Raw genomic sequence first — 26,287 nt, 5'->3', positions numbered from 1 at the left:
CCCTAACACATAATGCTGTTAGACATCATGTTAACTACCACCCTAACACAGAATGCTGTTAGACATCATGTTAACTACCACCCTAACACATAATGCTGTTAGACATCATGTTAACTACCACCCTAACACATAATGCTGTTAGACATCATGTTGACTACCACCCTAACACATAATGCTGTTAGACATCATGTTAACTACCACCCTAACACATAATGCTGTTAGACATCATGTTGACTACCACCCTAACACATAATGCTGTTAGACATCGTGTTAACTACCACCCTAACACATAATGCTGTTAGACATCATGTTAACTACCACCCTAACACATAATGCTGTTAGACATCATGTTAACTACCACCCTAACACATAATGCTGTTATGCACTGGTGCCTCTGGTGGACGGGACGTCTGGTGGATGGGACGTGTCCCTCTGGTGGATGGGACGTGTGGACGTGTGCCACATACTGACAGACCTACATGTAATGTTAATACACATACAAGCAACTCATTTGCTCTCTCTCTCTGCTCCCTCCCTCTCTCTCTCTGCTCCCTCCCTCTCTCTCTCTGCTCCCTCCCTCTCTCTCTCTGCTCCCTCTCTCTCTCTCTCTGCTCCCTCTCTCTCTCTCTCTGCTCCCTCCCTCTCTCTCTCTGCTCCCTCCCTCTCTCTCTCTGCTCCCTCCCTCTCTCTCTCTGCTCCCTCCCTCTCTCTCTCTGCTCTCTCTCTCTCTCTCTCTGCTCCCTCCCTCTCTCTCTCTGCTCCCTCCCTCTCTCTCTCTGCTCCCTCCCTCTCTCTCTCTGCTCCCTCCCTCTCTCTCTCTGCTCCCTCTCTCTCTCTCTCTCTCTCTGCTCCCTCCCTCTCTTTCTACTGCGTTATGTAATACACAGCTTTTTTTCTCCCACATAAATGCCCTATTTCAGTGGTTCTCATTCATATTCAAAATTAGCCGGTATTGTCAGTATCATGGTTAGTATCGTGGTCAGCATCATGGTTAGTATCGTGGTCAGCATCATGGTCAGTGTCATGTCAGTATCATGTCAGTATCATGTCAGTATCATGGTCACTGGATGGTCAGTATCATGGCAGTATCATGGTGTTAACAGTGGTCGGGTGGTGTTGTGTTGTGTTACAGTGGTTGGGTGGTGTTACAGTGGTTGGGTGGTGTTAACAGTGGTTGGGTGGTGTTAACAGTGGTTGGGTGGTGTTACAGTGGTTGGGTGGTGTTACAGTGGTTGGGTGGTGTTAACAGTGGTTGGGTGGTGTTAACAGTGGTTGGGTGTTGTTAACAGTGGTCGGGTGGTGTTAACAGTGGTCGGGTGGTGTTAACAGTGGTCGGGTGGTGTTAACAGTGGTCGGGTGGTGTTAACAGTGGTCGGGTGGTGTTAACAGTGGTCGGGTGGTGTTAACAGTGGTTGGGTGTTGTTAACAGTGGTTGGGTGGTGTTAACAGTGGTTGGGTTGTGTTAACAGTGGTCGGGTGGTGTTAACAGTGGTTGGGTGTTGTTAACAGTGGTCGGGTTGTGTTGTGTTGTGTTACAGTGGTCGGGTGGTGTTAACAGTGGTCGGGTGGTGTTAACAGTGGTCGGGTGGTGTTAACAGTGGTCGGGTGGTGTTAACAGTGGTTGGGTGTTGTTAACAGTGGTCGGGTGGTGTTAACAGTGGTTGGGTGTTGTTAACAGTGGTCGGGTGGTGTTAACAGTGGTTGGGTGTTGTTAACAGTGGTCGGGTGGTGTTAACAGTGGTCGGGTGGTGTTAACAGTGGTCGGGTGGTGTTGTGTTGTGTTACAGTGGTCGGGTGGTGTTGTGTTGTGTTACAGTGGTCGGGTGGTGTTAACAGTGGTCGGGTGGTGTTAACAGTGGTTGGGTGGTGTTAACAGTGGTCGGGTGGTGTTGTGTTGTGTTACAGTGGTTGGGTGGTGTTAACAGTGGTCGGGTGGTGTTGTGTTGTGTTACAGTGGTTGGGTGGTGTTAACAGTGGTCGGGTGGTGTTGTGTTGTGTTACAGTGGTCGGGTGGTGTTAACAGTGGTCGGGTGGTGTTGTGTTGTGTTACAGTGGTTGGGTGGTGTTGTGTTGTGTTACAGTGGTTGGGTGGTGTTAACAGTGGTCGGGTGCTGTTGTGTTACAGTGGTTGGGTGGTGTTAACAGTGGTCGGGTGGTGTTGTGTTGTGTTACAGTGGTTGGGTGGTGTTAACAGTGGTCGGGTGCTGTTGTGTTACAGTGGTCGGGTGGTGTTAACAGTGGTCGGGTGGTGTTGTGTTGTGTTACAGTGGTTGGGTGGTGTTGTGTTGTGTTACAGTGGTCGGGTGGTGTTAACAGTGGTCGGGTGGTGTTACAGTGGTTGGGTGGTGTTAACAGTGGTCGGGTGGTGTTAACAGTGGTCGGGTGGTGTTAACAGTGGTCGGGTGGTGTTGTGTTGTGTTACAGTGGTCGGGTGGTGTTAACAGTGGTTGGGTGGTGTTAACAGTGGTTGGGTGGTGTTAACAGTGGTTGGGTGGTGTTAACAGTGGTCGGGTGGTGTTAACAGTGGTTGGGTGGTGTTAACAGTGGTCGGGTGGTGTTAACAGTGGTTGGGTGGTGTTAACAGTGGTCGGGTGGTGTTAACAGTGGTTGGGTGGTGTTAACAGTGGTCGGGTGGTGTTAACAGTGGTCGGGTGGTGTTAACAGTGGTCGGGTGGTGTTGTGTTGTGTTACAGTGGTCGGGTGGTGTTAACAGTGGTTGGGTGGTGTTAACAGTGGTTGGGTGGTGTTAACAGTGGTTGGGTGGTGTTAACAGTGGTCGGGTGGTGTTAACAGTGGTTGGGTGGTGTTAACAGTGGTCGGGTGGTGTTAACAGTGGTTGGGTGGTGTTAACAGTGGTCGGGTGGTGTTAACAGTGGTCGGGTGGTGTTACAGTGGTTGGGTGGTGTTAACAGTGGTCGGGTGGTGTTAACAGTGGTCGGGTGGTGTTAACAGTGGTCGGGTGGTGTTGTGTTGTGTTACAGTGGTCGGGTGGTGTTAACAGTGGTCGGGTGCTGTTGTGTTGTGTTACAGGGCAGAGAAGGAGTGGGGTGATGGGATACGAGGGCTGTCTCTCAGTGCTGCACGCTTCGCGCTCATGAGGCTGGATGAAGAGCCACCACACACCAAGAACTGGAGGTATGAAGGACACACACACACATACGCACTCACACTCACACACACACACACACACACACACACACACACACATACGCACTCACACACACACACACACACACACACACACACACACACACACACACATACGCACTCACACTCACACCTTTACTTACTTTGAGGATTTTAGGATGGTGATATTATGAATGCATTTAATACAAAGTGTTATTTGTAATGCCTAATCCTAACCATGACCCCAACTTGGATCTTTTCCTAACTAACGCCGGGGCTCCACCGGGCGCGTCAGCGTCGCGTCTCCGTCACCGTCAGGGAATGTTCCCTTTTTAATCAATGAAGGGTGGCTCCACTGCCTACGATGCTTTAAAATTCCCCCGGTTCGTTTTTTGACACACGCATGCGTCCGGTGGAGCCCTGGCGTTAGTGTAACGACCCCAAATCTTTTTAACCATAAAACATCCATGTCTCTTGTGAGGTCCTCAGTCACAATATCCTTTTCTCAAATTTGACTATACTTGAGGTGACATTTGGTATAGTAATGCAATTACGCACGCACGCACGCACACACGCACGCACGCACGCACGCACGCACGCACGCACGCACACACACGATGTACAGACTGTTAGGCAGAATCATTTGAAAAACTGTGCGAGCCAAACATCCAGTCTCAAGAGACTACACAACACGGCAACAAAAATAGACTAAAACCATCACCGCCATCAACATTAACAGGTAGCCCACACAGCGAGTGTGTTGCTTTGTTGCATCTAATTTACGTGGAAATTAACAACACCGTGTCCCTGCATGTTCAGCCATGCCTTCCATTAATCTGAATCTCCTCGCAGGAGGGAGCCGTCATGTGTCTAGCGGGGTTTGTGATTGGACATTAACACGTGAACCCGTCTCACGCTGTGCTCAGTGGTGGCCATGATGTAACCCAGTACATTTAGCCTACTTGAGTAGTGTACTACTTAAGCACATGCTTTGAGTGTCTTTACTGTACTCTTGACTTGAGTATTTGGTATTTTTTGGATACTTATGGCTTTCAATCTGCCACATTTCAAAGACAAATTTGTACTTTTGACTCCACTACAAGAGGGGTAAATACTTTTGGAAATATAGCCACTTACTGTATTTCAAATATTGTGAAATTAGCCGATCTACAAGCTTGACTTGACAACCACTGACTTGACATTAACACGTGAACCCCGCCCCATGGCTGCTCCTCTGCCTTTCTCACTGGCTCTTTATCTCCTCCTCCTTCAGAACTCCAACTTTCGCGCTGCTCACCCAGCCTTTTCTTCTTCACACCTTTGTTTTCCCACCGCTCGTCTTCGCCCCCGATCCTCACCACACCCTCTACTTCCTTCTCTCTGTCTCTTTGCTCCCTACTTCCCCTGCTTCCTCCTCCTCCTCCTCCTCCTCCTCCAACTAGGCCCCAGCTGCTGGTGCTGGTCAACACAGATGCAGAGCAGAACGTGGAGCAGCCTCGCCTGCTCTCTCTGACCAACCAGCTGAAGGCAGGCAAAGGCCTCACCATCGTTGGCACCGCCCTGGAGGGCACCTACCTGAAGAACAGTGAACAGTCCCAGCGCGCAGAGAAGGTACGGAGTGCTGGATGTTGTACCCATAACTTCAGTCTAATGTATGTTCGTATATAGAGCGTCGCAGTCCCGCCCCCTACCAGGGCCCAGGAAATGATTCTCCGTTCATTTTCCTCATAGACATTTCAGAAAGTATTTATTTAAAGACCTTTTAAGCCTCGTACAAAGCCAACTCTTGTCGTGACAAATCATGACAACAAACACAATTTTTTGAGCCGAACAAATAATTAGAAAGAAGAAAATAACGGCAGGTTACAACACTTTTTTTGTTGTTTTTCTTCTTTGTAATTATTTGTTTGGTCCAAAATATTGTGTTTGTTGTCATGAGTTGTCATGACTCAAGTTGGCTTTGTCCGCGGCGTAACATTTGAAATGTCTATGGGGAAAATGCATTGGGAATCATTTCCTGGGCCTGGCGTCGTCATGAAAGGGGGCGGGGCTGCGACGCTCTATAGAGGGTATGCGCATCATGACATCATCATCATACCCGGAAGTTATGCGGGAACGTCTACTGAGTGGAAGAAAACGACTTTCTGGCCTTGACAGCCCATACATCCAAACAGGAAAGTCCTATTTGATTGCATTAAACTCACTTTGCCACCCACTTTGCCACTCGATTTTTGCATACCCTCTATATTCTTTAGCACAGTAGCACAATGTGTGTCGTCTATACATTTCTAATTCGATGGCACAACCTAATAAACCACCTAATTGATATTGTTATACTTAATTTATATACTTTATCGTATGATGACAATTAGTTGATCTACAAGCTCAAAACATGTCACTCCGAAACATTTTTCTGCCTATGATGACAAGCCCAAAATAGGGACAGCAATTTGATTGGTTAACAGCCAGTGGCGTGCATTTATGAGGGCAGGTGGTCAAGTGAAAAAGGGCACCTTGTGCGGCGCATGGAACCGCCAGAGGCCTTAATAGTGGGGGCATAAATAATATATTAGAAGCTTTTAATCCAGAATTGATCGATGCCACCATGGGCCACATACTGTACACTGTACAAATACTACAAAACAAGAACAACAACACTGTACAAAAAAGGACTTTCAAAAAGGGGACGTTGGTCCGGAGGCCACCACTAGGTGGTGCTCTATGTCTACGTGTGCACGCCAGTGTTAACAGCTTTATTGTAACATGGCAATTTACAATTTAGGCAAATACTTATACCTGCATAACTTAAGGCCACTTTCTTCCCCCCCCAGGCACTGCGTAAGCTCATGGAGACAGAGAAGGTGAAGGGTTTCTGTCAGGTGACAGTGTCGTCCAACCTGCGTGACGCCACCTCCCATCTGGTCCAGGCCAGCGGCCTGGGAGGCCTGAAGCACAACGCTGTGCTGGTCAGCTGGCCGCGCAACTGGAAGCAGGCTGATGAGCACCAAACGTGGAGGAACTTTATTGGTGGGTCTACTCTACACTACACTACAGTAGAGCTTGCTTTTTGCTTGACTAATGCAGTACTGAATCAACCCCTCCGAGGGCCCTGGCTGCCGCTACACCAAATCAAAAGCATTAGCACTATCGCCGCTGCTGCTCGCTCCCATAAGCCAAATTCCAATACCCAAAATCTCTGCCACTCGCTCACTCACACTCGGTCACTCCAGCATGGCAAATGATGGTGAAATTGGTGACCTGCCGAAATATGTGACCATCTCGTGAACTTCACACAACTTACATAGAAGTATTTAAATACGTGGACTAAATACTGCTAGGTTGAACTCTGCTAATAAACAAACTGCAACAACACTAGGACATTAGGACACTAACATTATGTGATCGTCTACACGATTGTCACATATTTCAGCAGGTCACCAATTTCACCGTAACACCACCATGCTGGACTGAGCGAGTGTGAGTGAACGAGTGGCCGAGATTTGTGGTATTGGAATTTGGCTATAGACGAATTCACAGAGGGTTGCCCTGGGCACGGCCATTACTGAGGTGTAATCCATGGAGCAGGTGCTCCGTAGGCCAGGTGTAGCTAATCAGTGCTGCTGCGCTTAATGGTACACCTCAGTAATGGCCGCACCCAGGCAACCCTCTGTGAATTTGTATATAGAGTTATAAGGCTGCTCCCTGACGCGTTATTATGTATCCCACCAACGTTCTAGGAAAGCCCTGCTGTGATTGGCCAGTAGTCGTTGTGATTGACAGTTCTCATTTTTGCGACCAGTCATTAGTCCTACAACTACAACCTATCTCAAACCCTCACCCTAAACCTAACCTCCCACGGGGCAGCACACCTAAACCTAACCTTAACCCATGTCTAACCAATGACTAGTCTAAACTAAGTATGCACCCCCCTAAACCTAACCCGAACGGCCTAACCTCAGTAAAAATATGCCTTCCCGGGAGCCAATCAGACACATGGTGAGGCGGGTCTACCCACGTTGGTGGGATTCATAATCACGCCTCCCTGACGCTGGATCTGCTATTTTTGAGAAATTGTTGGACAACCAAAAACACTAGCTGAGGTTCTGTGTTACATTCCTGTGTTACATTGAAATCGGTGACCTATGAATATGAATATGGTTTCGACGGAAGCAACAGCTGTACCTATTTGAAATAGTCTCGCACAGGGCCCTGCAAGCTGCGGGCCGCGCCGTGGCGTTTAAGCTCCACGAAGTTCCATTGTTAATACGGACCTGGGCTGATATATCTGCCTTTATTTGACATTTTTTAATCCTATATGCTTACTATATGTGCTATTTATATTTGTTTATTTGAATAGAGTTTAGGTGGTTAAATAAAATAAAGTCTAGTTTATATGTATTCTATTTAAACTTGTTTGCTTGTTCATTGTTAAATTAAAGTTCAATGTTTCATTTTATATATTGTGTTTTTTATTTATTTTCTATATCAAAGTTTTATTTTAGTTATTGATTTATAAATTAAATGTTCTCAAATAGAAATCAATGTGAAACATCGGTAAGCTAAATCTTGGTGTACGACGGGCATCAAACCCAAAAATGTGGCATCGGTTGGGCATAGAAATAGGTCCAGTTTTTAACAGTCTACTCTGTTCAGAACAAAGTCTGAAAATGGCCTCACTTGGGGGGAAAACTTCTCATTAGAGGTCTCTCCTTCCCATGGGTTTAGTGGAGCTGGCCGGAGGGGAGTGTCTTTAAATGGGAGTAGAGAGGTTGTCCAGGCCGGGTCAAAGACCTTCCAGCACACAGCTGCCTGGTCTAGTTCCTCAAGCTGCTGCTGTTGTCCCACTAATACCCCAGCTGTGTCAACATTCCTGCATAACTTACTTGTATTGTTAGTGTGTATAGTTATAGTTAGTGTACAGTTGAACTTGTGTGTAGGGCTGCAACCATGGATCGATTATATTCTTAGCGATTATTAGTCCTTTTTCGATTAATTGAATAATCAAGAAGCACTTATTACAATGATGAATTGATGCAGGATTTATCTTATTTTATATAATGCAATTATTACACACTCAAGCCCTATTTCATACTTCGGCGTACAACAGTTAAAACGTTTTTCCCCTCCAAACTGAGACTTTTATTCAAATCAATATTGTTTTTTATATCCCGTAAGAGGGCACTTAGCGAAATATAGCAGATCTACAAGCTCTCAACACGTCACAGCTATTTTCGGGGCACAACTCAGCACTCTTTAGCTAGTGGAGATGCTGTGTACGAGTCGTACGACATGGATTTCTAAACAAATTTGTTCAACTTCAGGAGACTTCGGGGGGAAAAAAGCAATTCTTCTGAATGCTGCCTTCCAGCATGGCATGGAAAGGAGTGGCATTTGCATTTCTTTCACCATAGTAAATGCTGCATTCGTGGTCTGGAAAGGGCAATTGTTTTACAGACGGGTAACAACAAGGGCAGGGGCTGAAGCCCCCTTTGATGTCTATGTGTGCACGTCCCTGTTGATATCCATTCATTGGCTACTTGTGGGAACACCTCTGACCTCTGACCTCTCTTCTCCTCTCCCGTCCATCTCAGAGCTGGTCAGAGAGACGACTTCAGCTCACCTGGCTCTGCTCGTGCCCAAGAACATCTCTGCCTTCCCGTCCAATGGAGAGCGCTTCACTGAGGGCCACATCGACGTGTGGTGGATCGTCCATGATGGAGGCATGCTGATGCTCCTCCCCTTCCTCCTCCGCCAGCACAAGGTACTGTCACACAACACATACTTCAACACAGGGCTGGACTGGCCACAGGGCATACCGGGCATTTTCCCGGTGGGCCGCGACCCTAGGGGGCCGCCATGATTTGACAGGCAGGCAGGCCAATAGGCGGCAGGCCACCAGGAAAGGACCGGGCGTGCTGCCATTCTGCCAGTACTATCATGATAATTTCACTGTACCTGTATCAGTGAGTGACAAATAAACCCTCTACAAAGGGTTGTGTAGTTGTCTGTTGGTTTGTATCCAGGGCCGGTTCTAGGCATAATCGGTATAAGCGGTCACTTAGGGCCACAACCACTGAGGGGGCCACATCACAGGGAGAAGATATATATTTTTTTTTTTAATGTATCCCCTATCCCATACGCGGCCTGAGGGCCACATGTGGCCCCCACCTTCACTTAATGCAGCCCGCAGGTTAATATCAACTGTAGGCTGGGGGCCACATGTGGCCCCCAGTCTACAGTTGAGGGATGTTTATACCATCCCTCTACACTGGGGGCGCTGTTTATACCATCCCGCTACACTGGGGGCGCTGTTTATACCATCCCTCTACACTGGGGGTGCTGTTTATACCATCCCTCCCCACTGGGGACGCTGTTTATACCAGTCAGTCTGTCATACCATCCCTGCCCACTGGGGACGCTGTTTATACCAGTCAGTCTGTCATACCATCCCTCCCCACTGGGGGCGCTGTTTATACCAGTCTCTCTGTCATACCATCCCTCCCCACTGGGGGGCACTGTTTATACCAGTCAAACTGTCATACCATCCATCCCCACTGGGGGCGCTGTTTATACCAGTCTCTCTGTCATACCATCCCTCCCCACTGGGGGCGCTGTTTATACCAGTCAGTCTGTCATACCATCCCTCCCCACTGGTGGCACTGTTTATACCATCCCTCTACACTGGGGGTGCTGTTTATACCATCCCTCCCCACTGGGGACGCTGTTTATACCAGTCTCTCTGTCATACCATCCCTCCCCACTGGGGGCACTGTTTATACCAGTCAGTCTGTCATACCATCCCTCCCCACTGGGGGCACTGTTTATACCAGTCAGTCTGTCATACCATCCCTCCACACTGGGCCCCCACATGTGGCCCCCACCTTCACCTAATGCGACCCGCAGGTTAAGATCAACTGGCGGCCTGAGGGCCACATGTGGCCCCCACCTTCACCTAATGCGGCCCGCAGGTTAATATCAACTGGCGGCCTGATCTAACCTCTTAATTTTGATCTCAAAGTGCACCAGATTGAAGCATTAGCGCCCCCCCTGACCCCCCCCCCCCCCCCCCCGGCGGTGCAGTGCAGGGGGGGGGCCACATAATATTATGTTGCTTAGGGCCACTAAACGCCTAGAACCGGCACTGTTTGTATCATTTATGTTGTTCTGTAAAAGTGGTGGTATTAGGGCTTGTTTGTGTGTGTGTGCCTCGACGGAGTGGGTGGTAGAGTTTCTGCTATCTGCGCGCTGGTTGTGGTGGGCCGGTCTGGGCCAAATTCACGCGAAAATGCCCGGGCCGAATTTTTGTCCCAGTCCAGCCCTGCTTCAACATACTTCAATGCTAGACTTCACCTGGAAGTTGGAACGGAATCAAATGAACTGGCCTTAGGGGCGATCCATTTGCCAAGTGGTTAGGTTTAGGGATGTCCCGATCACATTTTTTTATTTTGATTTTGAATATCTGCCGACACCGATGTTTCCCCATCCAATATTTAGATTTGTATACAACACTTATGCCATATACACAATAGTACAATATAAAAAATCTGAGACAATATCCATTCTTAATATCATGAATATGACTGTTGTATAGTACTTTCAAATTTGACAAATTTATAATGGGGCTCAATGGCAGATTTTGGCACGTCAAAAAATCACTTTCACCTAGAAACTCCATTCACACTTTTTATAATTCAGCTTACTGTGGAGACACATGCTGGAACTTTTTACTTTGATGTTTTGTAGTTTCTGAGTTATTTAACTTAAACTTTGGCATGCTACTAGTCCTACATACTTAAACCTAGAAACCCCATTCTAACCTATTTAGGTTCATCTTACGGTGGACATGTTTGCCTGAAAAGGAATCTTTGAAATGTTTCATAGTTTTAGAAATATAGTGCTTTCAAATTTGAGAAATGTACAATTAGTAGAGGACCTGGCTAAGATATGTATGCACTTCATTTAGGAGAGAATATCTCAACTGTATTTGGCTAATATGACTCCCGCGAACAACTTGGGAACTGTGAAAAATTCTCTATCCGGGGCGAAATACCCGGAAATGACCACGCCCTTTTTTAAATGACCACTACTTCGAACATGACTCTATCTTCTAAACCGTTGGAGCTACAGATTTTCTGAGGTGCTCAAAATTTACAGAATACTCATGTTTGTTGAATCCATGCCGAAGCCAGCAACCCTCCAGTCCAGGTCATCATAGTGGCCAAATCAAATATGGCCGCCAGTCCGCCACCTGAAAAAGGTTTTATCTAGAACTTTTGAACCACATGAGCTATGAATGCAAACTTGGTGTTTCCAATTTAAACATACCTTTGACTAATGCTCAGCATAAATTATTAAGCTATTATGCTCTTATGCTATTATTCTCTTGTTTCAATAAAATTACATCTGTAGTTTACACATTTATGTTTTAGAGATAGTCAGAAAGACAGGAAGCAGAGCTGGAGGTAGCAGAGACTAAAATGTTGAGGTTCTCTCTGGGAGTAACAAGGATGGATAGGATCATGAATGAGTACATCAGAGGGACAGCACATGTCAGATGTTTTGGAGATAAAGCCAGAGAGGCCAGACTGAGATGGACACATACAGAGGAGGGATAGTAAGTATATCGGTAGAAGGACGCTGAGGTTGGAACTGCCAGGCAGGAGGCCTAGAGGAAGACCAAAGAGAAGATGTATGGATGTAGTGAAAGAGCCCTTTCAATGAAGCCCTTTGAATTGAATTGAAATATTGGAGGCAGGGTGACATGTTCGTATTAAGGAATAGTATTTTTTTCCCTTTCTTCCCCCTAAGCATCCGGCTTATAAGAGCGCTCTTATGATGTGCTTCATTATAATCAATACTGGAGAGAAAAGGTAATAAGCTATAAGGTAATAAGCTAATGGATGTAGAAACTAGCTAATGGATGTAGAAGGAGAATTCTTTCTTTGGTGTATGGACAGCAGCCACTCAAAACTCAGAAATAGCTACAAAAACAGCTGAAGTACCGGTACTTGAAAGCTGCATTATTCTGAAAGGAAAGAGAAGAACATTGTCTGGCTGTTTTTTTTCTTTGTACCATGAAAATGTCTGTGTGCGTGCGTGCGTGGACAGGGTCAAAAAGGAAATGGAATGGAGAAAAGGAATGGATGGAGCGGCCCATTCATTGGGTGGTCCACCGGCATGTTATGCAGACATGTGCTTGGTACCAAAATATCAGCAATGCCCAACTTTATATTCATGTTCAATACAGTTATGGGTAGGGATGGAGCTCGTTCATTTCTATTGATAACGATCACCTTATCAAGCCCCTCCGGGCGCAAGCCTCCTCAACCCTATTCTCAGACAGTCCTTATAGTCTTGTCTTAACAGAGATGCTATACAAAATGTTCATATAAGGATCTGCGCTAAAGATAAGGGTGACACACAAATAAGTATACCTTTGCTGACAGCATGGAGGAGTCAAGTCAGCTGTTAGATTGACAGCTGCATGAATTAGACTGAGCACATTGGTGAGCCAACACACACACACACACACACACACACACACGCACACACACACACACACACACACACACACACACACACACACACACACACACACACACACACACACACACACTATGCATATCTTTTCTATAATCTTTTTATTTTAACCATCCCAATGTATACGTCATCGTACGACGGTGTCACGCACCAAAAATAGCCAATCTACAAGCTCACACTGCGTCTGATTGCACCACGTTGTGAGCTTGTAGATCTGCCTTATGATAGACAGCTCCGTCAGTCAGTCAGACAGACAACAAAGCCCAAACGAATCAATGAATGAAGAAGCCGCTTATATCGCTTTTGCTCCGTGGATGGAACATTTACATTTAAAAGCTATCAGATGGACGCGTGGATAACAGCATGGTTGTGTGCATAATCCTTATGACCAACGTTAGCTTCCATGCTAGCTGCTTCAGCTTAACATGTCTCACAGAGGACACCGGAGGCTGGCGGTGATTTCACCACAGCACGAAGCTGTCAAGCTGTCTTCGATGCGAAGCAGAAAGCGTGGAAGTCCGTGGTCAGACAATGGTCTGCCCCAACCCCATGTGAAATGCACTCCCCAGCTAGTTCATTATTGCATTTAGCTCCCCTCTTGTCTTTTTAAACATGTAACCAAAACTTTTTCAGCCGTTCCACCATACTTCCACGGCGCAACCATAACGCAACCACCCGTCGCGTCTCGGCCCCCTTACCAACGTGGCCCAGTCAGTTTAGAGCTTGCCCAGTTTAACTTCGAAGAGAGGGGGCAAAAAAACAGCAAAATGTCTGTTAGTAGCAAACTACAGCATGTAATCCGCCTTTGTTTTAAATTGTCCCCCATTCGCACGTCGGCAAAAACGTTCACACCTCGGTCGGATGTGCGCTGCCACCACCCCATCAATCATTTAATCCACGCTACGCGCCTGCCCCTTATAGCGAGTTGCCCATGACGTCAGCTGCTGCGGCTATACTCGATAAGAGGCTCGACAAGCCACAAGCTTATTGATACTCGGGTCTCGATAAATGCCGAACCGGGTTTGTAATGGACCCGATTTTCGGGCTCCATCCCTAGTTATGGGGCTTAAAATCAATGCATTTCAAGTTTCGGACATCTTGGATTTTTGGGGTCGCCATCTTGGAATTTTGCGTGGCTACCGGTATTTTTGAAAAGAGTGGGATTTGAAAAGTATATGTACCAAATTTCATGCTTGTATCACCATTTGAACGATTCTTGCTATATTTTGCAATTATTTACTGCACTATATGCAACAGGTCGTATTTGTACTCAAGTACTGGGGTCGAGTACACACCCAGTCATACAGATAAGCATTCCAAAATGTTTCTAATTGTCAAAAAACATGATTTAGACACCAAGTTTGCATTCATAGCTCATCTGGCCACAATGATGACCTGGAGGGTTGCTGCCTCGGGCACGGATTCAACAAACATTTTGAGCACCTCAGAAAATCTGTAGCTCCAACAGTTTCGAAAATAGAGCCATGTTTGAACTAGCGGTCATTTAAAAAAGGGCGTGGTCATTTTCGGGTATTTCGCCCCGGATATTAGCCTAGAACAATTGAGATATTCTCTCCTAAATGAAGTGCATACATATCTTAGCCAGGTCCTAGACTAAATGGGGCTCAATGGCAGATATTGGCACGTCAAAAAAGCACTTTCACCTAGAGACTCCATTCACACTTTTTATAATTCAGCTTACTGTGGAGACACATGCTGGAACTTTTTACTTTGAAATGTTTTGTAGTTTCTGAGTTATTTAACTTAAACGCCCCATGCATTCTCAATGGCAATAGCACAAACTTTGGCATGCTACTAGTCCTACATACTTACACCTAGAAACCCCATTCTAACCTATTTAGGTTCATCTTACGGTGGACATGTTTGCCTGAAAAGGAATCTTTGAAATGATTCATATAGTTTTAGAAATATAGTGCTTTCAAATTTGAGAAATTTACAATGGGGCTCAATGGCAAATATTGGCACATCAAAAAAGCACTTTCACCTAGAAACTCCATTCACACTTTTTATAATTCAGCTTACTGTGGAGACACATGCTGGAACTTTTTACTTTGAAATGTTTTGTAGTTTCTGAGTTATTTAACTTAAACGCCCCATGCATTCTCAATGGCAATAGCACACTTTGGCATGCTACTAGTCCTACATACTTACACATAGAAACCCCATTCTAACCTATTTAGGTTCATCTTACGGTGGACATGTTTGCCTGAAAAGGAATCTTTGAAATTTTGTAAGTTTTAGAAATATAGTGCTTTCAAATGTATGATGGGGTCTAATGGCACATCAAATAATCACACTATTAATGCTCACACATCAATGGTTTATTTACAAACCCAACATGTTGTTTGAACCATCAAGGTATCCTGTGGTGTCCCATTTGACTAGCCCACTGCACCTTTGGTACCAGTCAATTCATGCTGCTTTTTTTTTAGTTTTGAAGTTGTTCTTCTAGAAATCGGTTTTGAAAGTAAAGACTTGAGTGGGGTTTGAACCCACAACCTCCAGATCATGTAGCCAATGACCTAACTCAGTGACCTATGTGCTACCTGCAACAGCACAGTCTTCCTTTGCCTTTGAGTAACAACATTGGTACAAAACATTAAACATAACATAACAGGAGCTTTGTCTATCGTTTGTTGTGCTGTTGTTTATCTAGGCTACAGTACCAAGTCGGCCATACCACCCATGACAAAAATGATAATTTTTAAACAAAATGACACCAGAGGGGTTTAATAACAAAATGATAGACAATAGGCCTATGGTGGAATATGACATCAAAGCATTTAAGTAATAAGTTGCTAACAACGTCCCGTCCCACTTGTCCCACACAAGTGATACTTCTAAGCTCACAATGCTTTGTGATGCATGTGATGCATGTAATGCATTGTGAGCTTGTACATCTGCTATTTCAAAATAATGTGACATTCTGCACAATGAGTACTTTTACTTTTGGTACTTTACGTACATTTTTTCTTTTTTTTTAAGATATTTTTTTTGCGGCTTACGCCTTTTATTGGTTTTTGAAGGGACAGACAGTAGGCTGACAGGAAACGGGAGAGAGATGGGGGAAGACATGCAGTAAAGGCCGTGTCGGGCTCGGGAGTCGAACCCGCGGCACACTGCGACTGGATTACCAGTCGGGTGCCCAGACGGTTACGCCACCGCCTGGGCACTTTACGTACATTTTGACGCCAATACTTTTGTACTTTTAATCGAGTACATTTTGAATTCCGGACTTTTACTTGTAACGGAGTATTCCTACATTGCAGTATTTATATGCTTTTACTCAAGTAAAAAAATGTGAGTACTTCTTCCACCACTGAGTGCATTTTGCTTCTCAGGTGTGGAGGAAGTGCAAGATGCGCATCTTCACCGTGGCCCAGATGGACGACAACAGCATCCAGATGAAGAAGGACCTCACCACGTTCCTCTACCATCTGCGTATCGATGCCATGGTCGAAGTGGTAGAAATGGTGAGCATTAACCAATTTTGGCCTTGGACGTGTATACTGTATACACGTCTTGTATGTTAGGTCTTTTTTATTGATATATTTTTAAAAAAACAGATTTTCTCTCCTTATATCCGATAATCCGAATATCGTGATATTATCATTATCGAGGGCCTAATATTTCCACATATATCGTATCATGAGGTAACATTATCGATCGATTAACTGGCTAGTTGATAAGCAGCATTTTTGTAAAAACAAATATGAGAATCTTAATTTTGCTGATATACAGAAAGAATACAAAAGGCATATTATATTCCTTAAATAATCAAATATATATTTGCACACGCGCAGACAGCATTACATTCATTCCTCTGACACGCACACGCTCAGACAGCATTACATTCATTCCTCTGACACGCACACGCTCAGACAGCATTACATTCACACGCACAGACAGCATTACATTAATTCCTCTGACACGCACACGCTCAGACAGCATTACATTAATTCCTCTGACACGCTCAGACAGCATTACATTCATTCCTCTGACACGCACACGCTCAGACAGCATTACATTCATTCCTCTGACACGCACACGCTCAGACAGCATTACATTCATTCCTCTGACACGCACACGCGCAGACAGCATTACATTCATTCCTCTGACACGCACACGCTCAGACAGCATTACATTCATTCCTCTGACACGCACACGCACAGACAGCATTACATTCGTTCCTCTGACACGCACACGCTCAGACAGCATTACATTCATTCCTCTGACACGCACACGCACAGACAGCATTACATTCATTCCTCTGACACGCACACGCACAGACAGCATTACATTCATTCCTCTGACACGCACACGCACAGACAGCATTACATTCATTCCTCTGACACGCACACGCACAGACAGCATTACATTCATTCCTCTGACACGCACACGCACAGACAGCATTACATTCATTCCTCTGACACGCACACGCACAGACAGCATTACATTCATTCCTCTGACACGCACACGCACAGACAGCATTACATTCATTCCTCTGACACGCACACGCACAGACAGCATTACATTCATTCCTCTGACACGCACACGCTCAGACAGCATTACATTCATTCCTCTGACACGCACACGCACAGACAGCATTACATTCATTCCTCTGACACGCACACGCACAGACAGCATTACATTCATTCCTCTGACACGCACACGCTCAGACAGCATTACATTCATTCCTCTGACACGCACACGCTCAGACAGCATTACATTCATTCCTCTGACACGCACACGCTCAGACAGCATTCCATTCGTTCCTCTGACACGCACACGCTCAGACAGCATTACATTCATTCCTCTGACACGCACACGCTCAGACAGCATTACATTCACACGCTCAGACAGCATTACATTCATTCCTCTGACACGCACACGCTCAGACAGCATTACATTCATTCCTCTGACACGCACACGCACAGACAGCATTACATTCATTCCTCTGACACGCACACGCTCAGACAGCATTACATTCACACGCTCAGACAGCATTACATTCACACGCTCAGACAGCATTACATTCACACGCACAGACAGCATTACATTAATTCCTCTGACACGCACACGCTCAGACAGCATTACATTCATTCCTCTGACACGCACACGCGCAGACAGCATTACATTCATTCCTCTGACACGCACACGCTCAGACAGCATTACATTCATTCCTCTGACACGCACACGCTCAGACAGCATTACATTCATTCCTCTGACACGCACACGCTCAGACAGCATTACATTCATTCCTCTGACACGCACACGCTCAGACAGCATTACATTCATTCCTCTGACACGCACACGCTCAGACAGCATTACATTCATTCCTCTGACACGCACACGCTCAGACAGCATTACATTCATTCCTCTGACACGCACACGCTCAGACAGCATTACATTCATTCCTCTGACACGCACACGCACAGACAGCATTACATTCATTCCTCTGACACGCACACGCTCAGACAGCATTACATTCATTCCTCTGACACGCACACGCTCAGACAGCATTACATTCACAGAAAACCACCCAATAATAGAACCGCACTGACAACTTAATGGCTGTTTTCGTTGTACCTCCTGGAAAGATTAATGTACTGACTTTGACTGTATTGAACTACATTACCTTCTGTGAGCAATGATTATTCCCAGGAAGAACATTACATTGTAGCCAAATGATAAGCTCTGGGTTAATACAGGACAAGAAAAAGGTGTTTAACTCTGATAAGTTGCTGAAGGAGTTCTTTCAGAGGGCAGACAGGTCAGATTGATCAAAATGGACTGCTGGAGAACACCGAAAAGACAAATATGAGGAAAGTCATGCAGGGCCTGAACTGCTTAAAAACTGCTTTGTGCGTCGTGGCATTTTCACATCCATTTCCCAGTTCTCTTTATCACAGAGCATTATGCTCAGATGAATGCTCTGGCATTTTTACTATTTCCAATGTTTTTGGTGGGGGGGGGGGGGGAACATTTAACATCCTTTACTTTCCTGTTCCGATAAGAGAAATAATGGGCCATATATCTGTCTCCCTCCCTGTAGCAAGACAGCGATATCTCAGCCTACACCTATGAGAAGACCCTGGTGATGGAGCAGCGCTCGCAGATCCTCAAGCAGATCAACCTGACCAAGACCGAGCGTGAGAGAGAGGTAAGAGAAAGACATTATTTTATTCAAGGTTATCTGAGGATTCTTGGGTGTCTAACTCTGTGCCAATTCTTCTGCGCAGTGCATTTCGGAGTTTCACTTGATTTCACTCGACTTGGTTCCTTATGTTTTGCTTTGACTTGACGGGCCCACTGGTGGGCCATGAGGAAATGATGAAAGTATACATTAAATAAATCCATCTGATGACTTATTAAAGGGTTAGTTCCCATTTTAAAGCTGTAGGACATACTTTTCATTAACATAATGGTTGCAAAGATATTAATTGATTCCCCAAGTCCCGTGGTGGGAGTTCTGGTCTTGTTTTGGTGAATATTAAGTAGTTCCGGTCATTTTGTGGGGGTCTGGGGGCCACACATTTTAAAATAAATGAATCCACACTTGTTATAGTATTGTTGACCTGTTCTACCATAAAGCGCAACTTTCATTCAACTATAGAACTATATTTTTTTATAAATCTAATGAAATAAAGGATTTTTCTACCTCAACTGTACAGAGCTGCCTTGGAACTTCTTTAAAGTTCGCCAACTCAAAGCTATAGAATCTTTAAAGAACGCGTGAAAATAAAATGGGGTCAGCACAGTGTTTTCAAATGTCTCTGTTTTTATGGAGTCAGAAATAGCAGAGCAGTGTGGAATCTGTGGATGATGGTTGCAAATGTAGCAAAGAAATATCATAGAATGAAAAAACATGGATATAGCGCTCCGTCTCTTTTATCCCGTGTTCTCGTTCTCATTCATTCGTCTTCCTTCGTCTGCCACTGCGCAGATCCAGAGCATCACCGATTCCTCCCGCGGGTCCATCCGCCGCAAGAACCCAGCCGCCGTCACCACCCAGCTGAGTGTGACTGAGGACCCGCCGGGGGGGAGTAAGGAAGAGAAGCCTGAAGAGGAGGTATGATGACTCTGTTTATTATCTGCTTCATTTGATTATTTTTTTAACTCAATAATTTTTAGCCCACGATTTTGTAACCCATTTTTTTCACCCAGTGTCAATTATCTAATGTAATCATGGGCTCTACACTCCCTCTGCCAACCTGGGGAGAGCAACGGACTGACCTTCTATGCATGAGAGTCCAAGCCGCTTCTTTTCACCTGACAGGGGGGAGTTTCCCTGGCTGGACGTAGCGCGTGGAAGGAACACGTTATTCCAAGATCTGGTTCACTTTAGAGGGTATTTCAAAGAACAAATTTACAAATTATAAGCAGCAGCTCCACAATCTCGTGAGGAGGTTTTGAGCTTGTCGAACTCAATGAACTCGCAAGGAACTCAAGATAGCTAAAAGTATTGTAAATAATGTTCAATAAAGAGTTGTATAACTATTTAGACCTGCTACCGCGGCCACATTACATTCCCTGTAACTCATTTTCGGAATATTTTCCCTCCATCCACATCTGAAGCTCAGATTGAGGTGATCATACAGAACATTGATGTTTTAGGAGCTCAATAAAATATCCCCGCAACCTTGCGGTACTATATCAGTGTTTCTGATGAAAGCGAAAGTATCTACCGGCTGCCCCGGGAATGAATGATTGTTACTTCCGGTCCACCAAATCAGCTTTGGTGGCTCTTCAAAATAAGGGCTTACGGCTGAAGAGCTCTATGTAATGGTGGCACGGAAGCGACTAAACTTAACCTTAAACGCGTCGCTTAAAGAGTTAATAACACCTGTATCTTTACTTGTATCTAACTGAATCACACCTCATGGTTGCTGTAAAATAGTGAGTTTATGTCCTCATCACATGTACCCTCAACGTGACACTTACAGCACAATGCTGCAAATATGACATCTCACATTTTATCATTAGCACCTATGCAGTAGAATTGTTTGTTTATCCATCCGTCTCACAGTGCAGGATTAGCACTGTGTTCCAGCACAATTTAGACAAGGTCTACTTTTAGTGAGTATTTCTTTTTTGTTTTATACCTCATACTGCAACTCCACTACAATTATTTGACAGCTTGAGTTACTAGTTGCTTAGAAGATTTAGAATCGATGAACACAAAATTATGATGTATTAGTATTATTAATATCATAGGTTAGTTAAACTTAAAGCAGCACTATGTAACCTTTTTTAATGAATACAATGTAATTTTGTCCAATGTGTATACTGTATAATACAGTATGGTTGTATTTAGTCCCCCTGCTCTTCTATTGAGACGTTTAGATCGTGTCAAAGGTCAAAGGTCAAAGGTCGTGTCAAAGGTCAACTCTCCAAAATACCAAACATCCGCAGCTGGGGAAATACTTATACACAATACTTAAATGAGAAAAAGAGGTTGCGCATCAGCAATGGTTTTCAGTGGAGTGCCAGACCCAAATCCAGTATACATCAAAAAACAGGAATTTAAAAAAAATCCAAAAAGGTAGCACATCCAAAAATTAAACAAGCGGTGGACAAAGTACTAACATTTCCATTTCTTTATTGGCACACACCAAAAAGGAACGCTTACGCGTTTCGGCTATGCAGCCTTCATCATTCTGATGAAGGCTCCACCGCTTGTTTAATTTTTGGATGTGCTACCTTTTTGGACTTTTTTTAAATTCCTGTTTTTTGACACAATACTTAAACTTGGTTTATACTTGACTGTAGATCTGCTATTTTTGGTTGTGTGAGATCTGGCGCGCGACAAAGTATAAATCAGGCTTTTAATCATAGCCCCTTCGCTCATCTCTCTCCTCTCTCACACACACATGTGCTCGACATCACCCGCACGCCTGCATTCTCCACCTCGACTTTGGCTCACTCTCTCCTGTCTCTCGTCTGACTATATCTTCTCCCCCGTCATCTCTCAGTCAAAGTCGTCCTCTTCCCCCTTCCAGGTGCAGCTCATCCATGACAACACCACTCCGGCCAGCCCTGCCACCCCGGCCGCCCCGCTGACCCCGGCCACGGCGGCGGCCCAGAGCCCCGGAGAGCAGGTGCAGATGACCTGGACCGAGAAATGCGACGGGGAGACGCCCAAGAAGGCGCCGGGCGCAGCCACGCCCGAGGGCATCAAAGATATCTTCAACATGAAGCCGTGAGTTCCCCACCCCCCCACCCCCCCCAAAAAAATGCTTCTTGATGTTTAGGACAGTGGTTCTCAAACGTTTTCATATCACGGACCCCCAAATGAACACTTATTTATCCGCGGACCTCCATTTGAAAACCGTTTGAAGGACCCCCATAAGAAAGATTTTCACGGTTCTAGACTTCTAGCAGTGATTTTCAACCATTTTCATTACAAGGACCCGTAGTTTGACATGCATTAGGCAGACGGACAGACCTCAATTTAATGGGATTTCTATCTCTGGGACCCAATTTATATTGTAAAATCAATGTTTAATTTAAGAGAGTGTACCCAAATGGAACCAAACCTGGTTCCATTTGTACACTCTCTGAGTTACAGCAATCCAGTCAAACCCTATAGTCAAGCACACAGACTTCATTATCTTGCTGGTACTGGTATCTACTAGTACAAATAAAGCTGCAATGCATAATGTTTTATTGAATCAAACATGCTGAGCTGATGTGTGTGCGGTAGCACTGATGACCATGTGTTTCTCTTCTTGCCATGCTGCAGTGAGTGGGAGAACCTGTAAGTATTGAAGTACATATGAAGCTCCAACTCATACATTCTCATGATATGGATCAAGTTAACCAGTCAGTTAACCAGTCAGTTAACCAGTCAGTTAACCAGTCAGTTAACCAGTCAGTTAACCAGTCAGTTAACCAGTCAGTTAACCAGTCAGTCACATGGATGAATGTGGAGGATGAGGTCATTGTGTGAATGAGCTTCTGTCACCCTATTAATGATTTAGGAGCTGAAGATGCTTTGAATCATAATACAATCATTTAGGGCTTAATATGTTTACCAAATTATGTATGGTCATGTTTCACCAGGAGCCTGGATTGCTTGGTTCTAGGCTTAAAATATGTTCCCATTGACAATGAATGGAGACTTTTACTTATGTCATAGTGTCTGAGCAAATCGGCTTAGTATCTATTTTTGTCCTACACAAAATATAAAATTCCCATTGAAAATGAATGGAGAATTTTACGTCATATGTGTCTGAGCAAATAGACATGTTACGTCATGATGATGTACGATGATAAGAGCAAGCCTCACTTCACACGGGTGTGATTTTTTTCAAATCTCTATGGGAAAACGTTATGGGTTTTCTACCTGTGACACCACAAAAAGTTACCTATACAATACGTGATTAAAACTAGTATATATCCAAATGACCAGATGATATCCAGTCTCATATGACGTTGCACAGCCTTATCATTAGAACTCTTTGAATTTGGATGGTTTAGCTGTTGACTGTGTGTGAAGGTGATCTTACGGTATATTCCATCAGGAACCAGTCCAACGTGCGCCGCATGCACACTGCACTCAGATTGAATGAGGTCATCATCAAAAAGTCCTCGGAAGCCAAGCTGGTGCTCCTCAACATGCCCGGAGCACCCAAGAACAGGATGGGCGACGAGAACTGTATCCTTCATTCTTCTGGTTTCGCTTTACATTTTGACATTTTGGGTGTAGATTAAAAGATATATTTTAGAAGAATTAGTTTACGGTTTCAGAATGACCAGGGTCCCATTTTAACTTATTTATAAATGTGTCAAAAACTACAGAGCTATTTCTGTGTGCAACAAGCGAGCGTCGACAAGCGAGTGTCGACTCGTAACCATCACCGTTTGTTTTGAGGGTCAGGCAGGAATGTTGTCACTTGTTGCAGGAACTGTGATGAACATTTATTAGCATCATAAAATCAACGATCCTATCCATCTCAGCCGAAGTACAGTATGCTACTGCTGTGGCATCTGAACTGAACAAACTCACCAGTGACAGCGGTGTCGTGTAAATGAAGAACTGGCCTTCCCCGCAGAAATTGGCAAGCTCACAACGAGGTGCGGCGCAGCGCAGGCTTGTAGATTTAGGCTATTTCTGGTGTGTGACAGGCTTTTAAAGTGACATTACACACATTGCCTTGTCTGCAAGAACTTCTGTTTAATGATAGATAGCCCATAATATGTTTAACAAAACATAATATGTTTAACAAATTTGCCAACAACTAATAATAGATATCTCTATCCAGTATCCGTACAGTGATATTTGTATTGTTTTCAACACTACATTCTGCAGGAGTCCCCTTGATTTGTCCTTGATTTGGTATCAAACTCCCAAAATTCATCAGAACACAGGAAATTACATCTACTATGTGAAAAAGGTTTCTGGGGGAGGACCCCCAGAAATGTGCGTGCGTGCGTCCCCCAGACCCCCTGCTTGGGGGGTGTGGGGGAGGACCCCCAGACCCTCTGCTGTGGTCAGTGCATGCAAGCATACAGATATATTCACTTCAGTAATGAATGGTTATCATTAAAGATGGGTCTTACATTGCTTCAGTTTCCCAGTGAATGACGCAATATTTTCTAAACTGACTTTCATTTGGCCTTGGACCCCCATATCAAACGGGACACTGATATGAAAATGTAATTAATTTGTATCATAAATGTCATAATTGTACATGAGAAATAGATTCATAGTGGCGATATTGGAACAGGGAATTTAATTATAGTGACAAAAGCCTCTAGCGCCACGGAAAAAAGGTGTAACACAGAAACCTGTGGCCTGTAGAATGTTGTTACCATAGGTGCGCGTCGCTGTTTGGTGGCATTGCGTAGAGTGGTCCTAATGGGCAAAAGAGGTGGCTGAAATGTGCCTGAATAATGCGTTTTATATTAACTGTACAATATGTGAAGAGATTGAGGGCGGGGTAATAAGCCTAGAACCTTGGCAGAGTCTGTGGAAGTGTGGAGGCAAGTGGAGTGCTGGTAAGCTCGGCCCTAGCAACCAGACAGAGTAATCCCACTGGTAGTGGGATTACTCTGGGGTCCACATGAGGGGTAGGTTCTCCCATGTGCAACATGGTCAGTCAGCTGTCAGTGTCACTACCAGTTAACCTGTGGCACATGATGTTTGTCCAGTCAGACCGGTCATTGTCACTCCTACGAGGTTAAGTATTTACTCGACAAAAATACTTCATAGCTGTGGTTCTGAGTGTGATCCAGGCACCCTCAGGGTTACTTGACAGACAGGGTTCCAAATGGACCCTTGCAGGTCTGTAACTCTGAGAGTTAATGGGTCAAATCCCACCCCATCGGTTATACCAGGCACAGAACCAGTATTAACCCAGGTTTTGTAGATTAGAACAGAACCAGTATTAACCCAGGTCTTGTAGATTAGAACCAGTATTAACCCAGGTCTTGTAGATTAGAACAGAACCAGTATTAACCCAGGTCTTGTCGATTAGAACAGAACCAGTATTAACCCAGGTCTTGTCGATTAGAACAGAACCAGTATTAACCCAGGTCTTGTCCATTAGAACCAGTATTAACCCAGGTCCTGTAGATTAGAACCAGTATTAACCCAGGTTTTGTAGATTAGAACCAGTATTAACCCAGATTTTGTAGATTAGAACCAGTATTAACCCAGGTCTTGTCGATTAGAACACAGAACCAGTATTAACCCAGGTCTTGTAGATTAGAACACAGAACCAGTATTAACCCAGGTCTTGTCGATTAGAACATACAGAACCAGTATTAACCCAGGTCTTGTAGATTAGAACACAGAACCAGTATTAACCCAGGTCTTGTCGATTAGAACACAGAACCAGTATTAACCCAGGTCTTGTCGATTAGAACATACAGAACCAGTATTAACCCAGGTCTTGTCGATTAGAACATACAGAACCAGTATTAACCCAGGTCTTGTAGATTAGAACATAGGTATTCTTTGGTTGATTTCCTTGACCTTTTCCTTCCCAGACATGGAGTTCCTCGAGGTCCTCACCGAGGGTCTCAACCGGGTCCTCCTGGTTCGTGGAGGTGGCCGTGAGGTCATCACCATCTACTCTTGAGAGAGCAACCCCCCTCCCCTCAACTCCACAACCCCCACCCCCCCTTCATCAACCCCCTAACCCCTAGTCCCACACCCACTGTGCTCAAACCTTTCCTTCCCCATCACGTCATACCGGTCGGTAATCACATCTCACACCCAGTCAACAGCCCGACTCAGCTGCACCACGGTGACATTCTCCCCGCACAGAATGTCCCCCCCGATTTGTACTTCATCGCACGGCGGTGTTGTGCGGGACGAAAATAGCTGATCTATAAGGTCACAACACGTTGCAGATGTGATGCGTTGTGATCTTATAGATCTGTTATTTTTTCACCCACGGCATCGGCGTATGACGAAGCATAAATCAGACATAGGAGACAGCTAAACAGCGATACAAACGTTAGCCTACTAGACGGCCCACAGTTATACACTGGCTACCTTTTGTATCTATGGCAGACTCTTGTTTATTATTATTTTAAATCAGCTCAAATCGTTTTTAGACATTTTTACCATGAGCGTTGCGTTAGCTTT

At 44.9% G+C, this 26,287-nt stretch overlaps 1 protein-coding gene across 1 annotated transcript in view; it reads left to right on the top strand.

Annotated features, from left to right (window-relative positions):
* slc12a5a (solute carrier family 12 member 5a) overlaps nucleotides 1–25,775 on the top strand; it is a gene marked incomplete at both ends in the record, with an annotated part of 319,359 nt that extends 293,584 nt beyond the window's left edge. The window contains 11 exons of the mRNA XM_079509226.1: nucleotides 3,031–3,135; nucleotides 4,569–4,737; nucleotides 5,958–6,153; nucleotides 8,718–8,887; nucleotides 16,029–16,160; nucleotides 18,743–18,850; nucleotides 19,634–19,759; nucleotides 21,663–21,889; nucleotides 22,433–22,447; nucleotides 23,214–23,347; nucleotides 25,684–25,775. Coding sequence (XP_079365352.1) covers nucleotides 3,031–3,135; nucleotides 4,569–4,737; nucleotides 5,958–6,153; nucleotides 8,718–8,887; nucleotides 16,029–16,160; nucleotides 18,743–18,850; nucleotides 19,634–19,759; nucleotides 21,663–21,889; nucleotides 22,433–22,447; nucleotides 23,214–23,347; nucleotides 25,684–25,775 — 1,474 coding nt within the window. The remainder of the gene's footprint in view (nucleotides 1–3,030; nucleotides 3,136–4,568; nucleotides 4,738–5,957; nucleotides 6,154–8,717; nucleotides 8,888–16,028; nucleotides 16,161–18,742; nucleotides 18,851–19,633; nucleotides 19,760–21,662; nucleotides 21,890–22,432; nucleotides 22,448–23,213; nucleotides 23,348–25,683) is intronic.
* Between the last annotated feature and the right edge of the window lie 512 nt (nucleotides 25,776–26,287).

Source organism: Electrona antarctica (assembly GCF_951216825.1).
Source record: "Electrona antarctica genome assembly, chromosome: 9".
NCBI lineage: Eukaryota > Metazoa > Chordata > Actinopteri > Myctophiformes > Myctophidae > Electrona > Electrona antarctica.
Note: the sequence above shows the minus strand (reverse complement) of the source record. Positions and strands in the feature narration are given on the sequence as shown.